This window comes from Anopheles merus, chromosome 3R (assembly GCF_017562075.2).
Source record: "Anopheles merus strain MAF chromosome 3R, AmerM5.1, whole genome shotgun sequence".
NCBI lineage: Eukaryota > Metazoa > Arthropoda > Insecta > Diptera > Culicidae > Anopheles > Anopheles merus.
Genome location: NC_054084.1, coordinates 20,935,981 through 20,959,137, shown reverse-complemented (window position 1 = coordinate 20,959,137; position 23,157 = coordinate 20,935,981). Strand labels below are relative to the sequence as shown.

At 46.3% G+C, this 23,157-nt stretch overlaps 5 protein-coding genes across 17 annotated transcripts in view; 2 read left to right on the top strand and 3 right to left on the bottom strand.

The window, feature by feature from the left end:
* Positions 1-6,814, top strand: part of LOC121597614 (GATA zinc finger domain-containing protein 16) — a 245,487-nt gene extending 238,673 nt beyond the window's left edge. For all 13 annotated transcript variants that reach the window (XM_041923501.1, XM_041923500.1, XM_041923492.1 and 10 more), the window contains exons 5-9: positions 91-643; positions 721-848; positions 924-1,500; positions 1,579-1,715; positions 1,775-6,814. In XM_041923501.1, coding sequence (XP_041779435.1) covers positions 91-643; positions 721-848; positions 924-1,500; positions 1,579-1,715; positions 1,775-1,945 — 1,566 coding nt within the window. In that variant the 3' untranslated portion in view covers positions 1,946-6,814. The remainder of the gene's footprint in view (positions 1-90; positions 644-720; positions 849-923; positions 1,501-1,578; positions 1,716-1,774) is intronic.
* Positions 6,815-11,880: 5,066 nt separating this feature from the next.
* LOC121595547 (probable serine/threonine-protein kinase MARK-B) lies at positions 11,881-16,322 on the top strand. The gene is made up of 4 exons (XM_041919591.1): positions 11,881-13,074; positions 13,212-13,903; positions 13,986-14,803; positions 14,874-16,322. The coding sequence occupies exons 1-4, from the start codon at positions 12,664-12,666 to the stop codon at positions 15,659-15,661; spliced, it is 2,709 nt and encodes a 902-aa protein (XP_041775525.1). The 5' UTR covers positions 11,881-12,663; the 3' UTR covers positions 15,662-16,322.
* A 1,144-nt stretch (positions 16,323-17,466) lies between these two features.
* Positions 17,467-18,995, bottom strand: LOC121595549 (mevalonate kinase). Its single transcript, XM_041919593.1, has one exon. It carries the CDS (start codon positions 18,993-18,995, stop codon positions 17,706-17,708), a length of 1,290 nt encoding a protein of 429 aa, XP_041775527.1. The 3' UTR covers positions 17,467-17,705.
* A 63-nt stretch (positions 18,996-19,058) lies between these two features.
* Positions 19,059-22,156, bottom strand: LOC121595550 (bolA-like protein 2). The gene is made up of 3 exons (XM_041919595.1): positions 21,965-22,156; positions 19,801-19,895; positions 19,059-19,158 (listed from the first exon to the last, which is right to left on the bottom strand). The coding sequence occupies exons 1-3, from the start codon at positions 22,028-22,030 to the stop codon at positions 19,059-19,061; spliced, it is 261 nt and encodes an 86-aa protein (XP_041775529.1). The 5' UTR covers positions 22,031-22,156.
* LOC121595548 (probable dolichyl pyrophosphate Man9GlcNAc2 alpha-1,3-glucosyltransferase) lies at positions 20,005-21,918 on the bottom strand. Its single transcript, XM_041919592.1, has 2 exons — positions 20,777-21,918; positions 20,005-20,711 (listed from the first exon to the last, which is right to left on the bottom strand). The coding sequence occupies exons 1-2, from the start codon at positions 21,688-21,690 to the stop codon at positions 20,021-20,023; spliced, it is 1,605 nt and encodes a 534-aa protein (XP_041775526.1). The 5' UTR covers positions 21,691-21,918; the 3' UTR covers positions 20,005-20,020.
* Positions 22,157-23,157: the final 1,001 nt, after the last annotated feature.

Genomic DNA, 23,157 nt, shown 5'->3' with positions numbered 1-23,157 from the left:
TTCATACTGTACTAAAAAGCACTGTATTAAAAACTGTACTAAACATTTTGTACTAAAATTGCAAATTTCTCCTCCTTTTCCCAACAACAGCAGCCACACGATTACCTTTTGAACAATCTAAAGCGTACCCCGAGCAGCGAAGAGATGGATCTGACGATGAAGCGCGTCAAGGTGGAGCCGAACGTGGTGCTGACGCCGACCGTGCCGGCCACCACGCTCGTGAAGAAGAGCTTCATCAAGCGGGAAAACATCATCGAGCATCTGGCCGCGTCCGTGGCGGACGACCAGGCCAGCCAGCACAGCGACAGCGTGGACAGCAGCGACTCGGGCCGGTTACAGATGGACATATCGTCGCAGGACGCCCACTCAGAGTGCGCGGCCGACGAGCTGAAGCTGCGCAACAGTCTGCACCTGAACAACAACAACAATCACCTGCATCAGCACCAGCAGCAGCAGATGGATCAGCTCGGGCGGGAAACACCCGACAGCATGAACTCGATCGAAGAGCAGCATCACCAACAGCAGCAGGCCGTGGTAGCGGCAGCGGTGGCCGCTGCCGTCCATCAGCTTCCCTTTGGCAGTTTGGCCGACACGACCGATCCGACGATGGCACAGTTATGGCAAGCGCTGGCACAAAATCCGAGTAAGTACACGGGGCGGGCTTTTCTTAGTACAGGAAGACTCAGTTTGCTGACATTATTTTGTTTTCGTTTTGTTTAGATCTCATTGTGAATGGTGGAGGCAATGAAGCGACAGCATTGCTCAGGAAGATGATAAACGCACGAAATCTCGGCATCCAGTTCGCACCGTCCGTAGTGCCGGTGGGTACGGGGCTGACGTTGCTCAAGGTAAATATTCTTCAGAAGCAACCGTTCTGTAATGCCAAAATGATCCCTTGCTAACGAACATTACCTCTCCTGCAGCAAAACGAAATCAGCCGACAAAATCAGACGGCCCAGAGCGGTCGCCGGAAACAGTCCTGCCCCAGCCGAACACCCGTCGAGGGCAACTCGCCGACCGCATCGCTCGACAACAATGGCATTAGTGTCGGTGTCGTTGGTGGCGGTGCAACAATTAAGCTTGCCACCGGCAAGAGTGCAACCACCGGGAACGTACTGTTCCGGGTGGCGGAACACTCGTCCTCGGCCAAAACTCCACCCCAGGGCGGTGCTGCCGCCCGGTCCGAGACGAACAGTAACGCGTCGGGCAACAGCAGTCCGCAGCTGCTACTCACCACCAAGTCGACGGCTCCATCCCAGCAGCAATCACCGCAGCAGCAGCAGCAGCAGCAGCAAAACTCGCAGCAAAAGGACATGTCCTGCACGAACTGTGGCACGACCACCACCACCATCTGGCGGCGGAACATCCGGGGCGAGATGGTGTGCAACGCTTGCGGGCTGTACTTCAAGCTGCACGGCGTCAACCGGCCGCACACGATGCGCCGGGACACGATCCACACGCGACGACGACGCCCGAAGGGTGACAAGAGTACGCGAAGGAGTAAGTGTTTGCGTTTGAAGCTGATGACGTCATTTCGGACGCTGTTTACTAACGTTGGAGTTACCTTTCATTTTACAGAATCGGTCAAGCAGGACAGTAGTGACATCGTGGACAATGGCGTGGATACCGCCGTCGATCTGCAGACGCTACAGAACCAACTAATAGCCCTGCGCGACGCTACCCGCACTACACCAACGAACTTTTCCATGCCAACTGTAAGTAGAGCGCGATTTTGCGATCGTTCTATGTAAATTGTAATGCCTTTCTCCGTCAGGCCTTCCAGCAATACCTGCGCGCGACACAAAACTTCGACCCGAACGGTAGCGGCGAGCTGCTGGTCGGCGACGGTGGCGACGATAGCGGGCCCGAGAACGATCTCGACTCGTGCAACCTGCCGCTCAACCTGGTGGCGACCCAGCTCGGCAGCGACTCGTCGCAGCACTGACGGAAGCTGCCGACGGGGCAGCAGCAGCGCCCGGCACCGGCTGCAGGCGACCAAAATTCTAAACCCTTGCCTAGGCGCACCTCAAACGGAGCCGCAAGCAAGAAGGGGACGGTACGATCTGCAAAGGCAGCGGCAACGGTACCATCAGCCTGTGAGAAAGCGGAAGTGATGTAGAGGGAGAGACAGATGGATGGGGTTTACCCCGAACCCCTCTTTGCTACCTAATTAACTAACTAACTCTTATCAGCTAGAAACTGCAAAACAAGCAAGAAACCCGTGCGACGCGCCCCTTTACTTACCTTAGTGCTGCTGTCGCGGTGGCGGTTGGCTACCTTTACATTTACTTAGGCTGCGATCGGCAGAGGAGACCTGACCGCACGGCAGGAAACAAACCCCGCAAATACTCTCTGGAGGTGCAGGAGGACATTGGAGACGGTTTAAATTTAACGAAGAGCACGAAAAAAAAGCAAACCATGAGCGGAACAACTTCAATCGGCAACTGAAATACTCCATTAGTGTGACGTCCGTTTTATGATTAATGTAGTGCGAGGTGTGGAGCTAAAGAAAGCACAAGCAAAAGAGTGGGAAGAGAGGGAGAAAAGGAGGGAAAAGAGATTTAGAAAGGGAGAGTGAGAGCAAGAGAGGGAATTGATCGTTGGTTGATGATTATTATACTAGAGGACAGTATTTATTACCTTTTAAAACGAAAAACAAATCCTAGACCAGGACAATATTATTGAAATACAATTTAAGAAGGTCACATGAGAGAGTAGCGATAACGCTACTTCCCCACGAACACACAAACACACACAGAGAGAGAACATGAAAGCAAGCACGCAAATACACGCGTAATTAAAACAAAGAGACTAACCTCGGCAACAATGCAAAAGGCAACCCCTTCAGTGGATGGGGAGGTGATGGTAGAAGGATGATACAGAGCAATCAGTCTTGCAACAACAAAACTTACACACAACACAAACACACTAAAGGATGAGAAACGTAAGCAATAATGATTGAACGGCGCCTTTGCTCCGTTCGGGCGTCGTGCGAGATGTATAGCATTGTAAGGTAATTAAGCTATATGTTAAGGTCCGTTTTTACCTATTTTGTGACGATTTGTACGTACGGTTAAAAGAGAAATAAGCAACCCTCCCCAATCCCTGGATTACCCTATACTGCATGGTACATACTTACAGATACATATTTTTTGTTAGCGATTAGTTTCATTTTAACGTCATTTTAAAAAAGCGTATTTCAGCATTAGAGCGTTAGAGTGTGGACAGGGCGAACCGGAAGAGGAGGGTTTTGCAGATGAAAGCAACGCGTGAAGCGGCCACAGGGCATCAGAGAGTGTGGTGTAGGGTGTGTGGGGGACGGAACTCTTCCCACAAGTCCACAAGGAATATTGCTACTTTGTGATTTGGAAGTTAATTTAAAAGAAAAGATTGTTTTAGCTCTCATGTGTTTTTTTTTAACCTTCATTATATACATTTTCTCTCTTCCGATGCGCTTCCTTCAGCTTTTTTTTTTTAATTTGTTGGGGGCCAACAGCACAACGGCTTTAACATGTCAATTTTTTCCGCTACTTTTAACTGATCACATTCATCTTATGCGGCTAAGATCTGTTTTTTTTTTTTGTTTAATGATGGCTCGCCTAAAGAGAGTTTAAAAGTGGAAAAACGAAAAAGAAATACCCAATTGTGATACGATATGAAGTTGTGCGCTGAATAGGAAGTGAGAAGTAAAAAAATAAAAAACACATGCAAACACTCATCATAGACACACTCAAACACACACACACACGTGAGATTATAAGAAGAAAAAAAAAACAAATCAAAATTAAATAGGAACAAAATGTAAAAAAGCAGCAGCATCTTAGGGCGTAAATTACGCAGTAAAAAGGCATGACAGACGAAGGCCGCTCACGTAGTTTGTAGCCGGATATTAAATAGGAACGAATCTTTGCAAAGAGAAAAGAACTCTTAACACTCTCATTAGTGAAACGTTAACCAAGTACCAAGTAGCAGTTTGAACTGTTGAGAAGAAGCTGCGTGTTTTTTTTAATTATTTCAAGCGAACTAAAACATCAATTTATATTAGTTTAATTTTGTGCAACAACCAACTCTGATTGATAAACCATCCTGGACTTAATTAGATTTCTAGCTCGTGTAGCGTTTAAGGCGACACTCGGTGACGCTCCCGTGCACACCTACCCATTGCGCACAGCCAAACTTAATGCTTTTAATTATTGCAGCTTTAACACACACACAAATGCAATCTCACGCAAGGACACACGAAAAGAACTCTTGGTTGAGGAGGAGAGGAAATTAAGGATATCAGTATTGAGCAGCGTACAGCATGGCGGAGACAGCAACGCATGACGCGCAAACCATAGGAACCAAAAGAGTTGAACTTAAAACAATCTGGTGCTCCAGGAGAAATAGCCATTTAGGGAAGTGATCCGTCCGTCGTTCCAATTATTAGCTTTTAACGCGGTCCATCCGGTACATAATTTGCCAACATTTGAAGTATTGCTGCCGCTGTAAGGCACCACACTTAATGCAAACTTCCAACTACCAACCAAGAGTTCTTCGTGTGCGCCCTATTCATCCACAAATCCGATCCGTCATTAATGACACTCATTCTGTTGTACTTACACATCTGTGCAAAAATGTTGTATTATTTCGAGTGTAATAGCAGCATCATTTCATCTTCATCCCTCTGCACATCCTTACACCAATGGTTACCAATATTTAAGTGCTGCTCCTTTCGTGTCGGTATTTCAGATCGCTTTAGTATTTTTTTATATTTTGTGCAGCTTTAGTCATACAACGTATGAGTGTGTTGCAATGCATGACAGCTAATTTTAACAGTTAGTAGAGCTTTGTTTTATTCGAAACAAAAAAAACAAAACTGACCGAACACAACTACCCGGTAAGCTTTAATGCACAAGGAATGGAAAACAAATGCCAGCAGATATTACCCTTTAGCAAAGATATTACCCTTTTTCCACCTGCATAAAACGCCACAGTCCATTACCAGCAAACGGAACAAGCAATACCACATTGCACAACAATGCTTAACGAAGGGCCAGTTACACACAAGTCGAACAACTATCCAAAAAGCAACAAAAGAAAATGGGACTTGCTCTTATAGCAAGAGAATGTAATGAAAAAGTGCACGGTGATCTCCCGCATCAAACACTCACACAAGATTTGTACAGTATGAAGACGCGGTTGTCTTAGGTATGGAAACAGTGAAGATGATGATGTTGCGCCAAATGTGTGAGTGTATGAGGAGTGAGATGTAGTAAAACCGGACATGTGCTTTGTATGCTTGACCAGTTGTTTACCAGTTTTATTTGTTTGTTTTACTTTACTAATGATACGCTACGGAGAAGCATTATTTTCCTCCCAATTGCCTCTAGTTGTTAAGTTGACAGGATATCCCGTACATATTGCAGCTAAAGCAAGAAATATGCGTGTCAGTAATTGTTAAGTGCTAGCGTGTAGGTTTGACACCTCTGCCCTCGGTGCAGGTGTCGTTTTTTACTTACGTTTTTTTTTTGTTGTATGTCGGTATGATGTTTCCTTTTGATTCCGTTTCATTTACGTTTTTCTTTTTCATTTTCTTTGAAACTTTGATATAATGTACAGATTTTTATTTGTTTGGTTTGCATTCGATTTGCTTGCAAACCATCAACCATTCGTTTGAAAGTTTAAATGTTGTCTTTTAAAAATTCTTGCGGCGTGTTGTACTAAAAACCGAACGACTGTACTAAACGAGTCGGCGAACGAGTGATTCGAGCGATTTTTTTTTTGTCTGAAAAGTGTTTTCCAGTAAAGTTTAAACCCAATCTTGCCTAGCAAGAGGAGCGCACACCGAACAGAGCGAACATGAAACATAAATCTGAGTGGTTCTCTACCGTCTCTATTGTAATTAGCTTCGTTTTGTTTACTTAATAACAACTAATTGGCCAAAATAACTAACAGAAAAGTTAGTTTGATTTTTTTTTCTTTTATTTTGTTTAACGCCAGCGATCTCCAACGTTTCTCGAAAGTAGGATATACCCCCTCATATGTTTTAAAAGCCCCGTTCCCACTCTCTCTGTCTTCACTGTAATTCTATTCACCAATAGTATAGTTCATGTGTTAAATTATTCAAATCCATTTGATGAACGAGCGGCGATCAGCGATCGATGAGCAGAGGTAGTATTTGCTGCCTTCCAACGTCCTGCTGGGTTGGGCAAATGGCGGGGATGGTTGCATCCTTTCGTCTACTGGGCAAACCCCAATTTAAGATATTTTCGTAACAAGGCAGTATTGTTTTGAGCTTAGAGCAACACATAAGCACACACACACACACGCGTGCATCCATCCTGTGTGTATGTGGAACCATTTCATAGTTTACACGCTGTACAGTTAAAGGAAAGGGTAATCTCACCCATTACACGTCACTCATTTGTGAATAACTATTGGGCTCGATAAACAAAATCAATCCCATACATACACAGAGACCCTATAAGTAAGATTGAATTGAGCTGTATTGTGACTTACTTACAGTTGCAACTTTACCAAGGACGGTTTAGGAAGTGATTGTGCTGAGCTCGGCGCTTTTCATCATCATTTTGCATCAGTTCGCTAACACTTTAGATTAGACTTTCTCCAACTTAAACCATCATTATAGGTCAACCATCCGCTTTCATGTTTTCATTTGCGCCCGGTTGTGCGTCCATGTATTTATTTGTTAGAAGATATTTTAAATACAAAAGTGTGTGGGAGAGTTAAGATCATGGCAGCTCACATTTCCAGTACTGCGTTTGATTATCACCGTTTAATGCTCGATCTTTTTTTTTTTTTTTGTTGGGAAGAAAAAGATGGCACTAAACAACAAACTCCTCGCTAACAACTCCCACCATCCCCACCATCATCAGCCTGCCAAATTGGACAAATTTTAGAAACGGTTTGAATGATGCGGGGGAAAAAAATGGTGCGCAGAATTGTCATTTTTAACTCATTTTAGCATTTTAAGTAGTGAAAAAAAAAACGAAATGAAAGTATTCCTTCCATGGCTTCGCCTAACCAAAACCCTTCATTCATTTTGTTAATAGCTTCATACCAATCCACACCACCACTACCACCAGACGACATACATGACGCCAGTAGCGCTTGCTGGCACCGTACGGCACTGGCATTCGCATGAAAGATTTCGTTTCATTTTATCATTGTAGAGTGTTAAGCTTTCGCCCATAGTTGTATGTATTTTCGTTTTTAACACGTCGTCCCAAGCTTTCCCGATCCTCGGTTGGCGCTCGGTTGGTTTACAGCGAGCACAGGATGAGATTGTGCATTAATGAGATTAACAAGCGCGTATGCAAACAAACAAAAAATGCATTGTAAGAAAATAGCGAGAGAAAGAGAAAGAGAGAGTGCGCATATACAGCACACGCAAAGAAACAAAGAATTTAAACCATGATATATGTGTGAGGTAGGACGAAGCATAAGGCTTAACTTAAAAAGGAGAAAATGAAAGTGGACTCAACCCGAACCACGACAAACAAGCATTGCTCTCAAGAAATTGCGGAATCATACTCAGAGCCGGCACACTTTATTGCTGCTTATACTTCTACTACTATTACTATTACTACTATTACTACTACCACTACGATTATGTATAATGTGCTGTCCTGTGTTTCTGTGTAGGTATTATTTGCAGCCCTCTACAGCTCTAATGTGGCCCGAAGGAATAAAAATGTGGCCCGTTTTATGTTTTAGTATTTAAAGTGCTACTAAGATAGTGCCGGAGAGGAGTGAGAAAGAGATAGAGAGAGAGAGAGAGAGTAGGAGCAAAGAATTGACAGCAGTTGTACGATGCAGAAGTTACGATAAGTTTAAGAAAGTTTATCTTTTAATTGCTACTACCTTTCTGCGTTTACAAGCAAACACAAACAAAACTGGCCAGCAAAAAAAGAAGAAGAAAGGCCAACATCCCAGCAGACTTCCCGAATCCTGAATAATTTTATCCCGCGCAACACACACACATAAACGGCACACGGCGCACAGTGGGTGTCGTGTCCCACTATCGCCTCGGTCTACTTACTCTCGTTAGTGTAACTATTATGAATTATTTTATTAATATTATTTTTATCGTTTTTTTAGTAAGAAAATCGTATTTTTTGCAAAAAATATAAACAAGTTTTTAATTGAATCTCGTTTTGTTGTTTTTTTTATTACCATTTTTATATAGTTTCAGTTTTTTTCTGTTTATCTTTGTTATGCATTTGTTTTTCTTTTTATTATTATAAACATTAAATGGTATCCACTGCTTTACTTTATTTTATTATCTTTTCAGCATTTTCTTATTTTAAAACTTCCCTTTTTTTAGTTTTCAGTACAGAACAACGTAGCTGCAAAGTGGAAGGCAAGCAGACAATTCAAATTCGAAGGCGAATCAAATCTTTAGGGGAGCAAAAAACAAGCAAATAAGAGAGAGAGAGAGAAAGAGAAAGAAAGAGAGAACAACATATGTGATCTATTAACGGCTTTTAGCGACTGACTGATGAAGAAGATGAATGCACCAGCAGAACCAGACACGAGACTAGAAAGGAAGTTACAATGCAACACTCCCTCGGTGGCACGCATCGGCTTATTGTGAGTGCATCAATCTTTTTGGGGAAATTCACACAATCACATACTTACTTGTTTTTAAGCTCATATTAAGGTTAAGCGAAAGGGGGAAAACAACCTGGTTGAATGCAACGCGAAAGGTGTAACCCATTAGAGTTACTGATATTTTTTTAAGTATCGCGGATAATCTGCGCTAAGCGAAGGCTAAAGCTAAGAGAAACACGTTTAAACATTTGGCGAGATTGGAACGTTGAACGCAAAATGATTAAACACATGAACAAATTCAAAGTGGAACATATTATATTTATACATTACGAAAGAAAGAGAGAGAGGAAAAAAGGGGAAAGTACGCGGAAAGCATTATTAAGAGTAAGTGCAAGCAAAGATTTTCAAAATCTACAAACTATTAGTGGTTGAGTTAAAGTAAAATAAATAGTTCGAGCTATAGATGGAGAACGAGTGAAACATAAACACAAAAAAACAAAACAAAAACAGAAGAAAGAATGAAACATACACATACGAGCAATTAGGAAAGGAGTAAAACAGTATCGCACAGATATGGAAATTAAAATATGGAAAAAATGCTTCAATTTTTGCACGAATGCCTTAACACACACATGTAAATAGAGGAGATAAGGACAGATAATAAAATAAGAAGAAGAAGAAAAACACATTATTTAGGAATAACTCTCAATCATGCAAGTAATTTGAACACAGTCGATCGAACTGTGATCAAAATGATGGGTCAAGAACATAAAATGCCGTTAAAACAATAGCTCTACTCTATTAGTACTAACAATTGCTTTCACCACAGCCCACACAGTAACAACAGTTATCCACAAAACAAACACACACTCAAACAGAAATGAATTGTAGTGACTGACATAGAGATTTAACAAAAAAAAAAAAAGAAAAGCTCCTATTACAGGGTTTCCCACGATTTATTGGTCGGTTCCCATCAATTTTTGGTGGGTTCCCATATTTTGTTGATGCGTTCCCACGATTTTTTGGTCGTTTCCCAGAATTTTTTGGTCCAATTGTATTGATATCCAATCGGAAAATACCAATAAATTATGGGAACGAACCAAAAATCTATGGGATACGACCAAAAAATCGTGGGAACGCACCAAAAAATCATGGGAACTGACCAATAAATCGTGGGAAACCCTGTATTAGATTATCTGATGCAATAGAAGGAGCTACCATTTTTTCCTTACATGGATACTGCCTCTATCAACCCGTTTTTGCCCGTTATTTCGTAAACGAAGCATTCCCCATTCAACCCTAAACATACCAGCATGAATCGGAGCCTTTTTGGGGAGGAACCAAACTCGTGATCACAAAGAAGCACCAGTAAAAAGGTAGTATTTTTCACCAATTAAATCCTCTGTAGATCTGGGATAGTTCTAATGCTTAGTTTAGAATACCTTCACAAGACCGATATCAATGAGTGATGGTAGAAGCAAGCAGCAGCAGCAGCAGCACCAATAAGACAGTCCAGCAAATCTTCCCTAGGAAAAGATATTGAAGAAAAAAACCCCACACAAGCGACAACTGTTCACTATTACTCAATTACTCAAGCTCAAGCGCATCAACGGAGATGTTAATTTATAAGAGTTTAAAGAAAGTTCAGGTTCTACACACACACACAAACACACACACGTTACGTTTATCATAAAAAAACACACACACACATAGAGACACAAATAGAAAGTATTCCTATAGGAACGAATTTGCTTTTCACTCACCAAACCCGGTACTAAAACAGTCGGAAAGTGAAGCCAGCGCTATAGCGACAGATTTACAGCGTAGCAGAGAATATTAGTTTATAGAGCTTTCTTCAACAGGAGAAGTAAAAAACACAAGAAATGGTGCAACAACAAAAAAAAAGAGGAAACAAAAAAGCAAACAAACTAGAAAGCAAAACGCATACAACATTCGTGCCGGAAGATGGGGTAAAAATGAAGAAACAAAAAGATTGTTAAGAACAAGTTAAACACAAAAAACACATGCTAAAAGCACGTCCCAAACAAAGCAAGAAAAAAAAACGAAAGAAAAAAGCGGGACATAAAAAACAAACCCAGAAAAACTACTTACAACTAGTGATACAACGTTTAAAGCGCAAGCCTCTAGTAGTAGCGAAGGCATTAACGTTAGTGAGAGATGCAAAAAAAAACACACAAAGCAAACAAAAACAAAACGGAACCTATATTACCAATCAATCCAATTATATATAAAATATATATATTTGCTAAACACGATGAGAAAGTTATTGAAGCAACACTTAAAGCGGCAGAGAAAAAAAGAAAGAAAGAGAGAGACAGCAAAACAACGCATAAAAGCGAAACGCGATAAAAGAAAGCATTAACAAACAGAGGAAAGGAAAAACTTAGAAACACAAACTAAAACTACTTACACACGCATACACTAAAGCACATACAGACAGACATGAAGAAAACAACAACTTAAAAGTAAGAAATCGAAGCGATAGGATTTAACAAATATTTTTTATGAATAAAAATTTCAAAAAATCACCTTCGTTGAGTATGTTTATTGCATTTTATTTTTGAAGGGAAGATGAAAATATTTGAACCCCAAAATCAAATATCCATAGAAAAAATACCGAAGCTCCATAGCTTCACTGGTTTGCTCGATTGATGACGTATTATAAGTCATCATTATATTGCCGTTCTTTTCTTGCAATATGTTTCGACAATTTTCATCTAATCATGACCTATATAGCCTTCTAATTTTCCCAGCAAAAATCTATAAGAATGGTCGTGTCGTCAGATACACTGTTATTTGAGTTTTAGTGATGCATGACTTCAATGCAAAACCATACAAAATTTCAGAGGGAATGAGAAAGCAGCGCTGTGTGGCTATCCGACAAACAGATGGCGCCACCAGCTTTTTGCTATTTTTAGAATCCATGAGTCGTTTGCTGTTTGCTAAACGAAGTCTTTGTATATTCCATTTAGGTTCAAAGCTTAAGTCGTTTAGAACCCGTTTAGTGGTCGTTTAGTAAAGTTGTGGCAGTTGGGTACACTTTAAAGTACAAAGGATCATTAAAAATTTGCAGCCTTGTAACCTGTCCAAATTATCAATTCTTCCAAATAGTGCAAGTTTCGTTGAATTGTGAACATTCCATTGTTTTTTATTCTTTCTCTTTGTTTACTTACGCCTCACCAACAAAGATTATGCTCAACTGTCAGTTCAAAATTGCAATCAGCCAGTTTAAAATTTGACAGATGTCACATTCCTACCCCTCGTTCCTTAAACATTAAACACATTTGCAACACGTTCAAAATGATAGCACGTTGAAGAAATGAAACCAATTTTAACATTTCTCTAATTTTACCATTCATTTCAGCCTGAAAACAGCTCTCTGCACCAATATTTGCACGAAAATTCACAATTGCAAATCAAAAATAACAAAAACAACCCAACCCGGAAACGTCACTCCGCTCAGCCTCAACCGCGATGACCGTCCGGACCGCCCACGGTCGCTTGTGTTTTCAACAGCTGTCGAAATAACTGGCCCAAATTTCGTGACGCTCTTTTCGCTTTCCCGTGCAGGCCACTTTCCCAAAAGCAAGCCTCCCGCTGCCCAGCCAGTTCATTTCCCTGCCGCAAATCTGGCTTTCCGGACGGGTTTACCGTAACGCCGTTTGTTGCGTTCGAGAGCCGTCTGAGTTTGTGGGTGTGTGGGTGGGGTGGCGCGCGGTGGTGTGGTGCTGTACGGAAACGGGAACGGGGTCTGTGGAGTGTGTGTGTGTGTGCGAGAAGGGAACAATTGCGTCGAATGTTGCTGCAACAGTGAACCACGGTGTTCGTGTGTGAGCGAGACCGAGTAGTTGCGAGGAAGTGTGTGTAGCGAGCAGCAAAGCCCCTCCCCCTCCCCGTTCGTTCCTTACCCCCCACTCGTTCCAAGCAGACTGGCAGGAGCGCAGATAAGCTTGGTGCAGAGCAGCGCGGCACCCCACCAACACAGTACACCATCGCATCGCATCGAGTTTGCATCATTCCCACTGCCCACCTCCCCCCCGCGTTTCCCCATTGTTCTGCCAAGGAAGTCGGAGTCCGGAGTGGGACATGTTCCGTGCGCGCAAACAGCCTGGCAAGCGACCAACGGCGGACAGTGGCAATGGGTTTCGTGCGAAAAAGCTCCGAACGGATCAGCAGGTGCCGACGATCGAGGACGGCCAGCGGCCGGTGGATGGGCCCGTCCCGGACGAGGGTGCCGCGGTAGGGGCGGGCGACCGGGACGGTGCGGAGGATGCGACGGCCAACATGAGCAAGTACGCGCGGCGGATCGTGCGCGGCCAGACGGGCAATGTTTTGCTCGATTGTGAAATCCCGCGGTACGGTACGCCGGTCGAGCGGAAGCGCTGCCGGAAGGCGGGCGACTTTGTGATCGGGTACGAGCTGGGGACGAGCCCGGGCGTACCGCAGACGCAGTATCTGGCCCGCCGGCAGGGCACCAACGAGTTCTATCTGCTCAAGGTACGTATCATCCACAGTCAGCACCCAAGCGCCAAGGCCTGCTTCGTTAATTAGGTTATGCGCGAGTGAGCGAGTGAGTGAGTGCAGCAAGTAACTGTTGTTGGTGTGTGTTCTCTCTCTCTCTCTCCGCCTCACAGATTCTCAGCTTCGATCCGGAAACGGAAATCGTGGACAAAGAAACGCTCCAGGGCAAGGTGCTGCTGCACAACGAGTTCACGCTGCTCTCGATGCTGGACGATCTGGAGGGCGTCATCCACCAGCACGGCTTCTTCAGCGATTACGCGTTCGAGGAGCGGCAGATCGAGCGGGACGACGGTACGATGGCATCGATCTACACCGGGCGCATCCGGCGGCGGTTAATACTCGTACTAGACTGTGTGCATGCGCACGAGTTTTGTGACGAATCGGGCGCGTACATTAGCCTGCAGCGGCACATTTCCGTCGCCCGGTTGAGCGAGCGGGACGCGCTCGAGCTGTTCTACGAGGTGGTGAAGGTGGTGGAGCAGCTGCACGCCCGCAACATCATCCATCGCGATCTGAAGCTGAACAACATTGTGCTGGACCGGCGGACGGGGCGCATCGTGCTGACGAACTTCTTTCTCGGCAAGCATTTGATCAACGAGCAGGAGTGTTTGTTCGATCAACGCGGCAGCCCGGCGTACATTTCGCCCGACGTGCTCGGGGGGAAGCCGTACAGGGGGAAGCCGTCCGATATGTGGGCACTCGGGGTGATACTGTACACGATCGTGTACGGGAAGTTTCCGTTTCTGGACACGACACCGTCCGCGTTGTTTCGGAAGATCCGTGAGGCGGATTACAGCATTCCGAGGTAGGGTTTGAGTGGTGCAAATTCTTATCGGAAAGACGACACTCCAATAATACAATGTTTTTTTTTTCCTTTTTCAACACAGTGGCTTCAACACTACGCACGAGACGAAAAGCCTCATCAAGCGCATGCTGACGCTCAGCCCGGACGAGCGGCTGACCGCAACCGAGGTGCGCATCGAGCTGGAGCAAAGCTTGCGCAAGTTCCGCCGGCCGCGCACCAACTGCGATCAGCTGGTGCCGGAAGTGGCGGCGGAAGTGGCACTGTCGGCGGCCCCACAGATAGCACCCACCCTACCCACCACTGCCGCCGAGCAGCAGCAGCAGCAGCAGCTCGTCATTGATCAATCGATCCCGGCCAGCAAGGAACCGTTCGGTTCCTTCTCATCCCCCCCGGAACCGATGGACGTTGACCGACCGACGGCGGTGGAGGGTGAAAAGGACGCCTCATCCAAACCCCCAACGCCCCGGTTCGAGCTGAGCACGGAACAGTTTTCCCGCACGCTGGAAGCGAACGTCCGGGACGGGGAAACGTCGTCCTCTGCCAAGCACACCAAGCCCGACCGTACGTACAAGGTGAAGACGACGACGTACCGGTTCATCCCTCCGACAGGTGGGGAAGGTTCGTCGTCATCTGGCGCGTCCCCCATCCATGTCACGTCGCGAGAATCGCAATCGCGCCCATCTACTGGGTCACTTTCAGGGGTTAATGGTGGTCGACGGACGCATGCACCGGCCGCCACTATTACCATTCCCGCTGCCGGCGACGGACAGTCGCTGGCCAGCGCGGGCAGTCGGAATTGGAGCCGGTTCAACTTCAACCTGAATCTACAGTACACCGCCAGCTCGTACAACAGTGCGGCGAGAGCCGTTGCCGCCGCGATCGCTGCCGTGCACAGTGTTGGTGAGTGGGGGGAATGCGAAGAGATGATGAAATAAGTGCCATTTATTAATACACATTCCCTTCTTTTTAGGTTCTTCCAATGCGGCCAATCGTGCGCGTATGGAAAGAATTCGCACTGAGCCTAGTAGCGCGAACAACGGCTCGAGCGCTGCCCCTAACGGCTCGACCAATCCATCGCTCCCACGACTGGTGAGCGTTAGCCAAACGGTGCGGATGGTCCGTTCGGGCGAGGGAACGCAACCACCGCAACAACAACAACAACAATCCTCCTCCTCGCCACCGTTAATCATTAACGGTCCAGCGGTACATGGTGATGTTCCGATTGGCGGCCCCGATCAGCAGCGACCGTCGGGCAACGGTACAACACGACGACCCCCGCTAGGGACGCTAACACCGGCCGCCCAGCGGCTGTACGCCATCATGAACTACATATCGCAGAACAACCGCCCACCGGGTGGGAACAATCCACGCCCACCGGTAGCATCGGTGGCACCGGAAAACGATCCAACAGTGGCGATCGTTGGCGCTGGTGCTGGTGGTGTCGCCATCGGGCTCGACTTTAACGGCATCATTACGGCGGACATGGCGGACAAGATAGTGGCGTATCTGATCATCCATCTGCGCACCGTCGACTGGGTGGCCAGCGTGTTCCGGTCGCCGGACGGGGGCGGCAGCATCGATCCGGAGCAGCGCGTCAACAATCTGCTCGAGCTGCTGCGCCAGCTCGGCGTGCGGATGGAGGCGTGCAATGGGCAGATCGTGATCCGGGCCGAGCAAACCCGTGACAGGCAGCAGTTCCTCAGCCTGCTGCTCCGCATCGCTGGCTACAACGACAAGTACTTTCACCAGCGGGCTTAGCTTCTTAGTTTCCTTTTTTCTCCCCCTGCTCCGTAATGGTTTCCGGGATTGAAATAGAGAGAGAGAGAGAGAGAGGGCGGAGAGGCAAAAACATGGGGAAGCTAGCTTGGCTAAAAACATTAGTGAACTATCTCGGCAGCCGACACAACCGCGGAATGATGGTTCGTTCCCGTGCGTGTCACCTTCATTAGCTCACCCTTTTAAGAGGCGTTTTGTCTGGGGTTCTTTTTTCTCGACTGACTCGACTGAAATCATTAGCTCATTAGTAAATTGTAGTCGCTCCGTTTTTCGTTTTGCTCTAGCCTATTATTGCCCATTATTGGCGACACACTCGTTTGCGTTTAATTAGCGTGTTCAAGCACACTCACTGATTGGTTTGTGGCGCACGCTCTCCGGGGAGAGGGGGTTTAACTTTCTCACTCACGTTTAGCTAGGAAAGGCGGGGCAAGGAAATCCTCGGTTTCCATCCGCAGAAAACACACGGATGTATTTTATCGTCCTCTTCCGAAGGATGGCGGGCGAGGACAGGCTCTTTTATGATTTATTGGAAAAATAATTAAACTACATATATATATTTTTTATGTTATTGAATGGAAAGAATTTTCACGAACTGGAAAAAAAAAAACAAATAACTAACTATTATGCTTTACATATTGAACGATCCGGGCGTTTGTGAAAGTAGTTTTTTTTGTGACAGTTAAGCTTTAATATTTCTAACATTGCGCAATTTTGTAAAATATTGAGAAACGGTCGTTAACACGTGTACGCACAGAGCTTCAAACATCGCGCCATCTGTATTTTCTCAATATCGTGAAATACGTCAAAGCAACCGTTGGTTGCATCATTTCGTGCAATCGCAGGCTCTGCTTCGGTTGGATTACTTGCCAAAGTTGTGCTTTGTTTACGTCGCGTGTTGCGATGCGTCGCAGTTTCTAAGAAAGCGTTGTGTTTACCTTTTTTGTCGAATTTCTTTTAGTGTTGGGTTACATGAATCCTTCGTTGAGATTCACTTCTATGACTCTTCAGCGATGAGTGATTTGAATTTCGAAACGAATCTCTTAAGATTCATGGATCTCTACATATTTTTTGCATATCTAAGAATGTCTAAAGATTCATGAATCTGCATTCTTGAAAAATAAATAAATCTTCAAAGGTTCATGAATCTAAAAGATTAATAAATTCATATATCTTCAGGGATTCATGAATTTAATGAATGATTTTCAAAATTTTGTGTTTGCGCGATCCCACCTAACAACATGCCCGTCGTAAATGAAAGCGTCGCATGGAACGTCTCCCCGTAGCAAAACAAACTATCCGGCTGCGTGGTACTTGCCAAGAAGTCCCGAAAGCCTTTATAGGCTGGCGTGATCACGTAGCTTGACTACGCCAAGAAGAAGAATAATGAAAAGAATCTATGAATTTTAGGAGATATATGAATCTTTTGAGATTCATGAGTCTTTGGAGATTGACAATTATATGAGATTCATAAATCTTTGGAGAGTCATGAATATTTCGAGATTTATGAATCATTTCAAATATTCATTCAGATTCATTGAATCATTTCAAAGATTCATTGAGATTCACAAATCTGAATCAATTTTACCCAGCACTACCGCGTAGCTTGATACGGTAAGAATAATAATAACAAGAATATTTGGAAATTTATGAATCTGTTTAGATTCATGAATCTTGCCTGCCAAGATTCAAATTCATTGAATCACTTCAAAGATTCATACGGATTCATGAATCTTAATCAGATTTACCCATCACTAATTTCTTTCATTTTTTTGGTACGCGAAATACCATTTTAGCAATTAAATTCTGTTTTATATTTGAACCAACCCCGTCGTTCCGTAACCAAAAAAAAAAAGATCTGTCGTATTCGTAAGCAAAAATTGGCAGTTAAAAAAGGAAATGCTCAAGGCTCACTGCAATACCTTTCTAGAGAGAGTGTTTTAACCCACAACCAATTAAAACCGTATCCCGTCTAATTGTTAAGTCTTTTCAGTTTCTTTGCCTGCATGTGAACCATCGGCACGCTCTGTCATTTGTCACCCTGCGGCTCGTGGTGCTGGTAGGAAAGCGAAACGCCCGCACCCGTACCAACCGTCGTTTCGATCGACCGAAATCCAACCTCATCCAGTGCGCCCATCAGCGCCCGGAACGACTCAAGCTCCTTGTAATCCGCCGGCAGCAGCACAAACGCACATCCACCACCACCCGCCCCGGTCAGCTTGCTAGCGAACCCAGCCCCCTCGGCAATGGTGAAAATGCGCTCCAGCGCCGGATGACTCACGCCGAGCGAGCGCAGCAAATTGTTGTTAATGCTCACGAGCGTCCCCAGTCGCTCGAACACCGTGTCGGGGGCTTCGTCCGATTCGAGCAGTGCGATCGCTTCATCCACCAGCCCACCCATCCCCTGCAGAATGGGCCCGACCGTACGGGGGAACAGTTCCAGTCGTTTCGCCGCACTGGCCACGAGGTTGGCCGTGCTACGACTAACACCCGTATCAACGATCAACACGTGCACGGGACGGCGCAGTGCGATGATCTTGTTCACGCCGGATCCGCGCCGAAACCGTACGAGCCCCCCGTTGGTCGCGATCTCATTATCAATGCCGGACGGTTTCACGTGCATTATGATCTCGGAGTCGAACGACCACTGGTAAATCTTTTTGAGCACATCTTCGCCAAGCTTCGGGGGCAGCAGGGTGACCGTTGCTTCGCGCTTTAGGATGCGCGAAAGTTGGTACGCACCGGCCGCCAAACAAACGCCATAGCTGGCCGAACTTCCCAGCCCAGCGCCGATGCTCATCTCGGAGTAGAGGGACAGTCGGAAACCGCCACCGGAGGCCTCCTCACTGAAGATGCTCGGATCGATCGAACTAACGCCCTCCGAGCGGAGGACTCGATTAAGAATGTACAGCGTGGAACCGAGTGACATGCGTTCTTTTGAGGATGTTTCCTCTAACACGGGCGGCACCGGGCCGGGCGATAGAAAGCGTGCAAAGGGAAAAGCACCCTCCGAGCGCAGCTGCTCGAGGAAAGCTTCCGGTTGCAGTGATTCGCTGCAGTCCACTTCCCGCAGAAAGGCACCGAACGAATCGAGCGTCAGCGTGGCAGTGAACGGGATCGAACGGAACTCGATGATGACTTGCGGTGGTGGTGAGGAGGCGGATGAACCGGAACGCTCCAGTGCGGTATAGTTGAGGTAGGTGTGCAGTCCAATCGAACCGGCGATGGCGGGATGACCGTACACGACGGAATGCTCGCCGTGCAGGATCACCTTCCCCGGTGCGGACACTTCAAAGTGTTTGACGGCGGTCGTGGCCATGTTGGCCGGAGCGCAGCAGCTGGCAGGTTGGTTCAAATATGGGCAGAATTTAAGGTGCTAGATTTAAGGCCCACTTTCACCGGCCCACTGTTCCGGGGTGTAGGTTTTCTGCGAGAAGGCGTGAATCGTTTTCAGTTCCTCCTCTAGGGCAGCGTTCACGAGTCTGTGGAAAAAAGGGGAGTAATGGTAAGTTTTCTAAGTGGCTAAAAGCTTCTGTAATGAATGAAGTTTTCGTCGGAATCGATTCCAGAATTGGAATCAGTTCCAGAATTGGAATCAGTTCCGGAATTGGAATCGGTTTCGGAATCGGAATCGGTTCCGGAATCGGATTCGGATTCGGATTCGGAATTAACTTCGGAATCGAAATTGGCTCCGAAATCGGAATTTGCTCCGAAATTAGAATCGGAGTCGGTTTCGGCATCCTCATAAGACTAGACGTCTGGATCCAATAATTGACAGTCGCAAAGAATTAACAATTACTTGTAAACGATCCATTCTCATGGAGATTCCCGGACAGGTGTTTCGCCTCTTAAATTTCTTATTTCAATTCAAGGACTGATTATCATTCCGGAGCTAATTCCAATTCTGGAGTCAATTCTGATTCCGTTACCGGAGCATATTTTTATTCCCATGTCGATGCCGCAGCCAATTCCGTCGGCGGAATCAATTCCAGAGCTAACTTCTGAATCGACTCCGGAATCGATTCCAGCATAGGAATTGGCTCCGGGATTGATTCCGCACACGGAATCGGAATATAAGGTAGGTCCGATTCTGAGCATCCAACACTATTCTGTAAGAGACTGACCTGTGCCGTTGAAGCAGGGGTTTGCCTTGGAACTGGGAGGAAACGACGACGACACGAAATTTGCCACCGCAACCGTCCGACTCATCGACCACTTCCTACAGGAGGGGAAAAGAGCATTTACTGGCGATTAATTATCCATTTTATCTTTGTTTAAAATGAATTAATTTATTTATATTTAATTCCAAAAAAGACAGAAAAACTCTCTTCTCGAAAGTACACTTTATTTAACCTTGTTTTTATGACTTATTTTAGTCGGCTGCTTGTTGGCAACGGTGCCTTCTCCGCTACAGAACTGTCTGTAGTTAAAGTACATGTAAAACAGCACAAAATGGCCACAACTGTACGCCGATATGGCAAGCGGATAAAGGAATGGAAGGTGGCCCGGGGCGGGAAGGCAAAGGAAGGCCACCAATAGCAACATCTGCCCCAGCAGGGACAAATAGAAAAGTGTCACCAGTACACTTCCCGTCACATTGTTGGCAACACTCTCCGGGAGAAGCCCCCGTAGATGGAGCAAATCCAAGGATTGATTCCGTTTTTTGATTGAAGATTGAACTCCCTGTGCTGTCCGGAGTAGCGCCAACGAAATCAGTGAAAGACCCACAAACGGCACCGTGAGCCCATCTTTGTGCAGGAGCGGCAACATGCTGAAGGTTGCAATCTGCAGGAACCAACAGGCGGCGAGTGGTTCCAGCGGGAGCAGCAGCGTTACCGGAAGCGCCACGAGCAGGATCGACTTTTCGTGCACCTGAAAGCTGAACAGGAAAAAGCCGAGCGCTGTTACGGCCAGCGAGTAGAGGAAGCTGCGGATGGTGGGCGACTTTTGCAGCAGCAGATGCAACCCACTCGGCAGGACGGCCAGCAGGGTGCAGAGCAGGCAGACGAGTGCCATCGTTGTGTTGGGGAAGTTCCTGAAAGCAAGAGGACGATGTGAGTTTGATGAGCAGATGGGAGAGCTTGCAAGACGGATGCTTACCTGAGCTTCACGAACACGTTCACCACACACCACACGTTGGACACTTTGTCCTCGAAAACGCCACGTGCGACGGGGAAAATGCGATGCACCAGCTGGCCCACGGCTTCGAGTGAGCTCAGCCAAGGGAGCCAGAGGACGAGGAACGTTGCCAGAACGGTCACACCAAGCACTGCCAGTCTGCATACACCGTTTGTGAGGCGTTCCAGCACGGTCGCGGATTTGTCCGACCCCGTGAAACAATCCCGCAGAAGGTAGAAAAAGAACGGCAGCGCATGGTAAAGCTCCATTTGCTTGTAATTTAAGGCAAGACAGAACAGAACCGCTCCGGCCAGTGTTCTTCTCTCCACGAGCGCTACAACGGCAAGCGCGCACAGCCCGAGCGACGCATTGTTGTACTGGAAGTGTCCATTGTCGATGAGAATCTGGCCGGGGAAGAGCACAGCAAGCGTAAGGGAAACCCACTCGGCCACTTCCGACCGATCGTCTGTCAGCCGCTTCCGAATGGTGTACGTGGCGTACAGGATGGCGGGAAGGTACAGCAACACATCGAGCAGTAGGACAGTATTCCGCATAAACTGTTTGTGCTGGTCCGTGCTGATACCGCGCGACTCGTGCAGGGCCACGTACGACTCGTTGTGCCACCGACGGGCCCACAATCCGACGAGATAGCTGTGGTAAGCGGTAAGTGGCGGATAGTCCAAGCCCCAGTAGAGCAGATCGTTGTCCGTGGTGTTCCGGTACCAGTCGCTGACCGGGAGATTCACGGTCACCTCTTGCCAGTGTCGCTGTGCCTCGAAGTCACCGTACATTGGTGGCCGGTTTTCGCCGGAGTAGGAGTGAAGGGAGATGGCCGCTCGGAGGAACAGACCGGCCGCCACAATTGTCACCCACGTAAGGGCGGTTTTGGTGTCCATTTCTGGTGGCTTCTGGCCTGCCCACCGGATTCCCACGGCGTTAATCGGACAACAGTACACTTCCAACGCGGCGCCCCCGTCACACACACACAAACACGCACACACGAAGAGTGAACACGATCGTAGCGCGGCGTATCGTTTTTTGTTTGACAGCTCCTGCTCACAAACAACCCTCCCCCTTGCCCTTTTGGCGACCGTCGGTGATGCTCCGCGAGGAGAAAGTTTTGTTCCCCCCAACTACCCTCCACCAAACGGAGCAAGATGACGAACTCACCACATGCGTTGCTTCCAGCTTCTCCGTCAGCTTCTGCCGGATGTATTCCTCTGTGTAGCCGGACATGATGGCGGTGAAGTATGGAACGATGTTAACCGGGGGTTCGTGAAAAAACGTACGGGAAGGAAAAATAAGGGTTAATTTCGGGCCGAACAGAAGATTTTCTAAGGGAAAAGAAGAAAAGAGGGGTTGCTGTCACCTTGCGTGGTGTTTACCTTTTTTGACAGTTTGCGGTTGGTCGGAGAGCTGTCAGAGCAGAGCGCGCACTTTCTCTTTGGGTTGTCAGTTTCCCGATCTCCCTAGAGGTGTGCTGAGTTGTTTTTTTTTTAAATTCGATGAATAACGTTTGAAATTAATACTAAGATTTATTTTCAGGAAATTAATTATTATTGTGCATGATATGCTGAAAGTCGTCACACCACAACAGGGAGCAGCAAAATTGTATAATAATTGCAGTTTGAACTCACTGGTTGGATTTCGATTGTCTGCCGGCTGCTGAAGTTGTGCTTTTTAGTTGGTGCTTTTTTCCGCTCACACACAAAAAAATAAGTAAATGTAAAAAAAGCTACATTCGCATCTCTAAGAGACTCAAAATCACAGTCTGAAAGAAATTGTAATACGATTGGAGCAGCAAATAAAAGAGATGGAGACTAGTGATGGGAAGAATTAAGGTTTAGATCGATTCCTAATAGTATGTGCAGAATTAGTTTGCGGAATCGATTCAAGAATGGGCTCCAGGTTCGAAATGGGCTGCAGAATCGGAATCAGTTCCGGAACTGGAACTGGCTCTGGAAACAGAATTGGTTCTGAAATCGAAATCGGCTCTAGAGTCGGAGACGGTTTCTGCATCTTCAAAGGAATAGGCATTCGGGTCCAATGATGCTACGCAAAGTGGGTAGAAAGGAGGTGTCGTCATGTAGAACAATTGGGCATCGAGGCTTTAGAAAAAAGCACAAAACCAGTATCGACGGCAGTTGTCAAATGCGACGAATGTTGCTGGTATTTAGATATGATATATGAATTGTTTTCGTTTAATACACATTTTTTTAGCATTAAAAATTCGTATTTTGCATCCACACTCCATAAATCGACATTTTACACGTTATAATGTAGCTGCTGCCTGTAAACAAATATCGACGGCTGTTGTCAAACTGAATCTCAAAATGGCAACATGCCAAACGCTAAGAAGACAC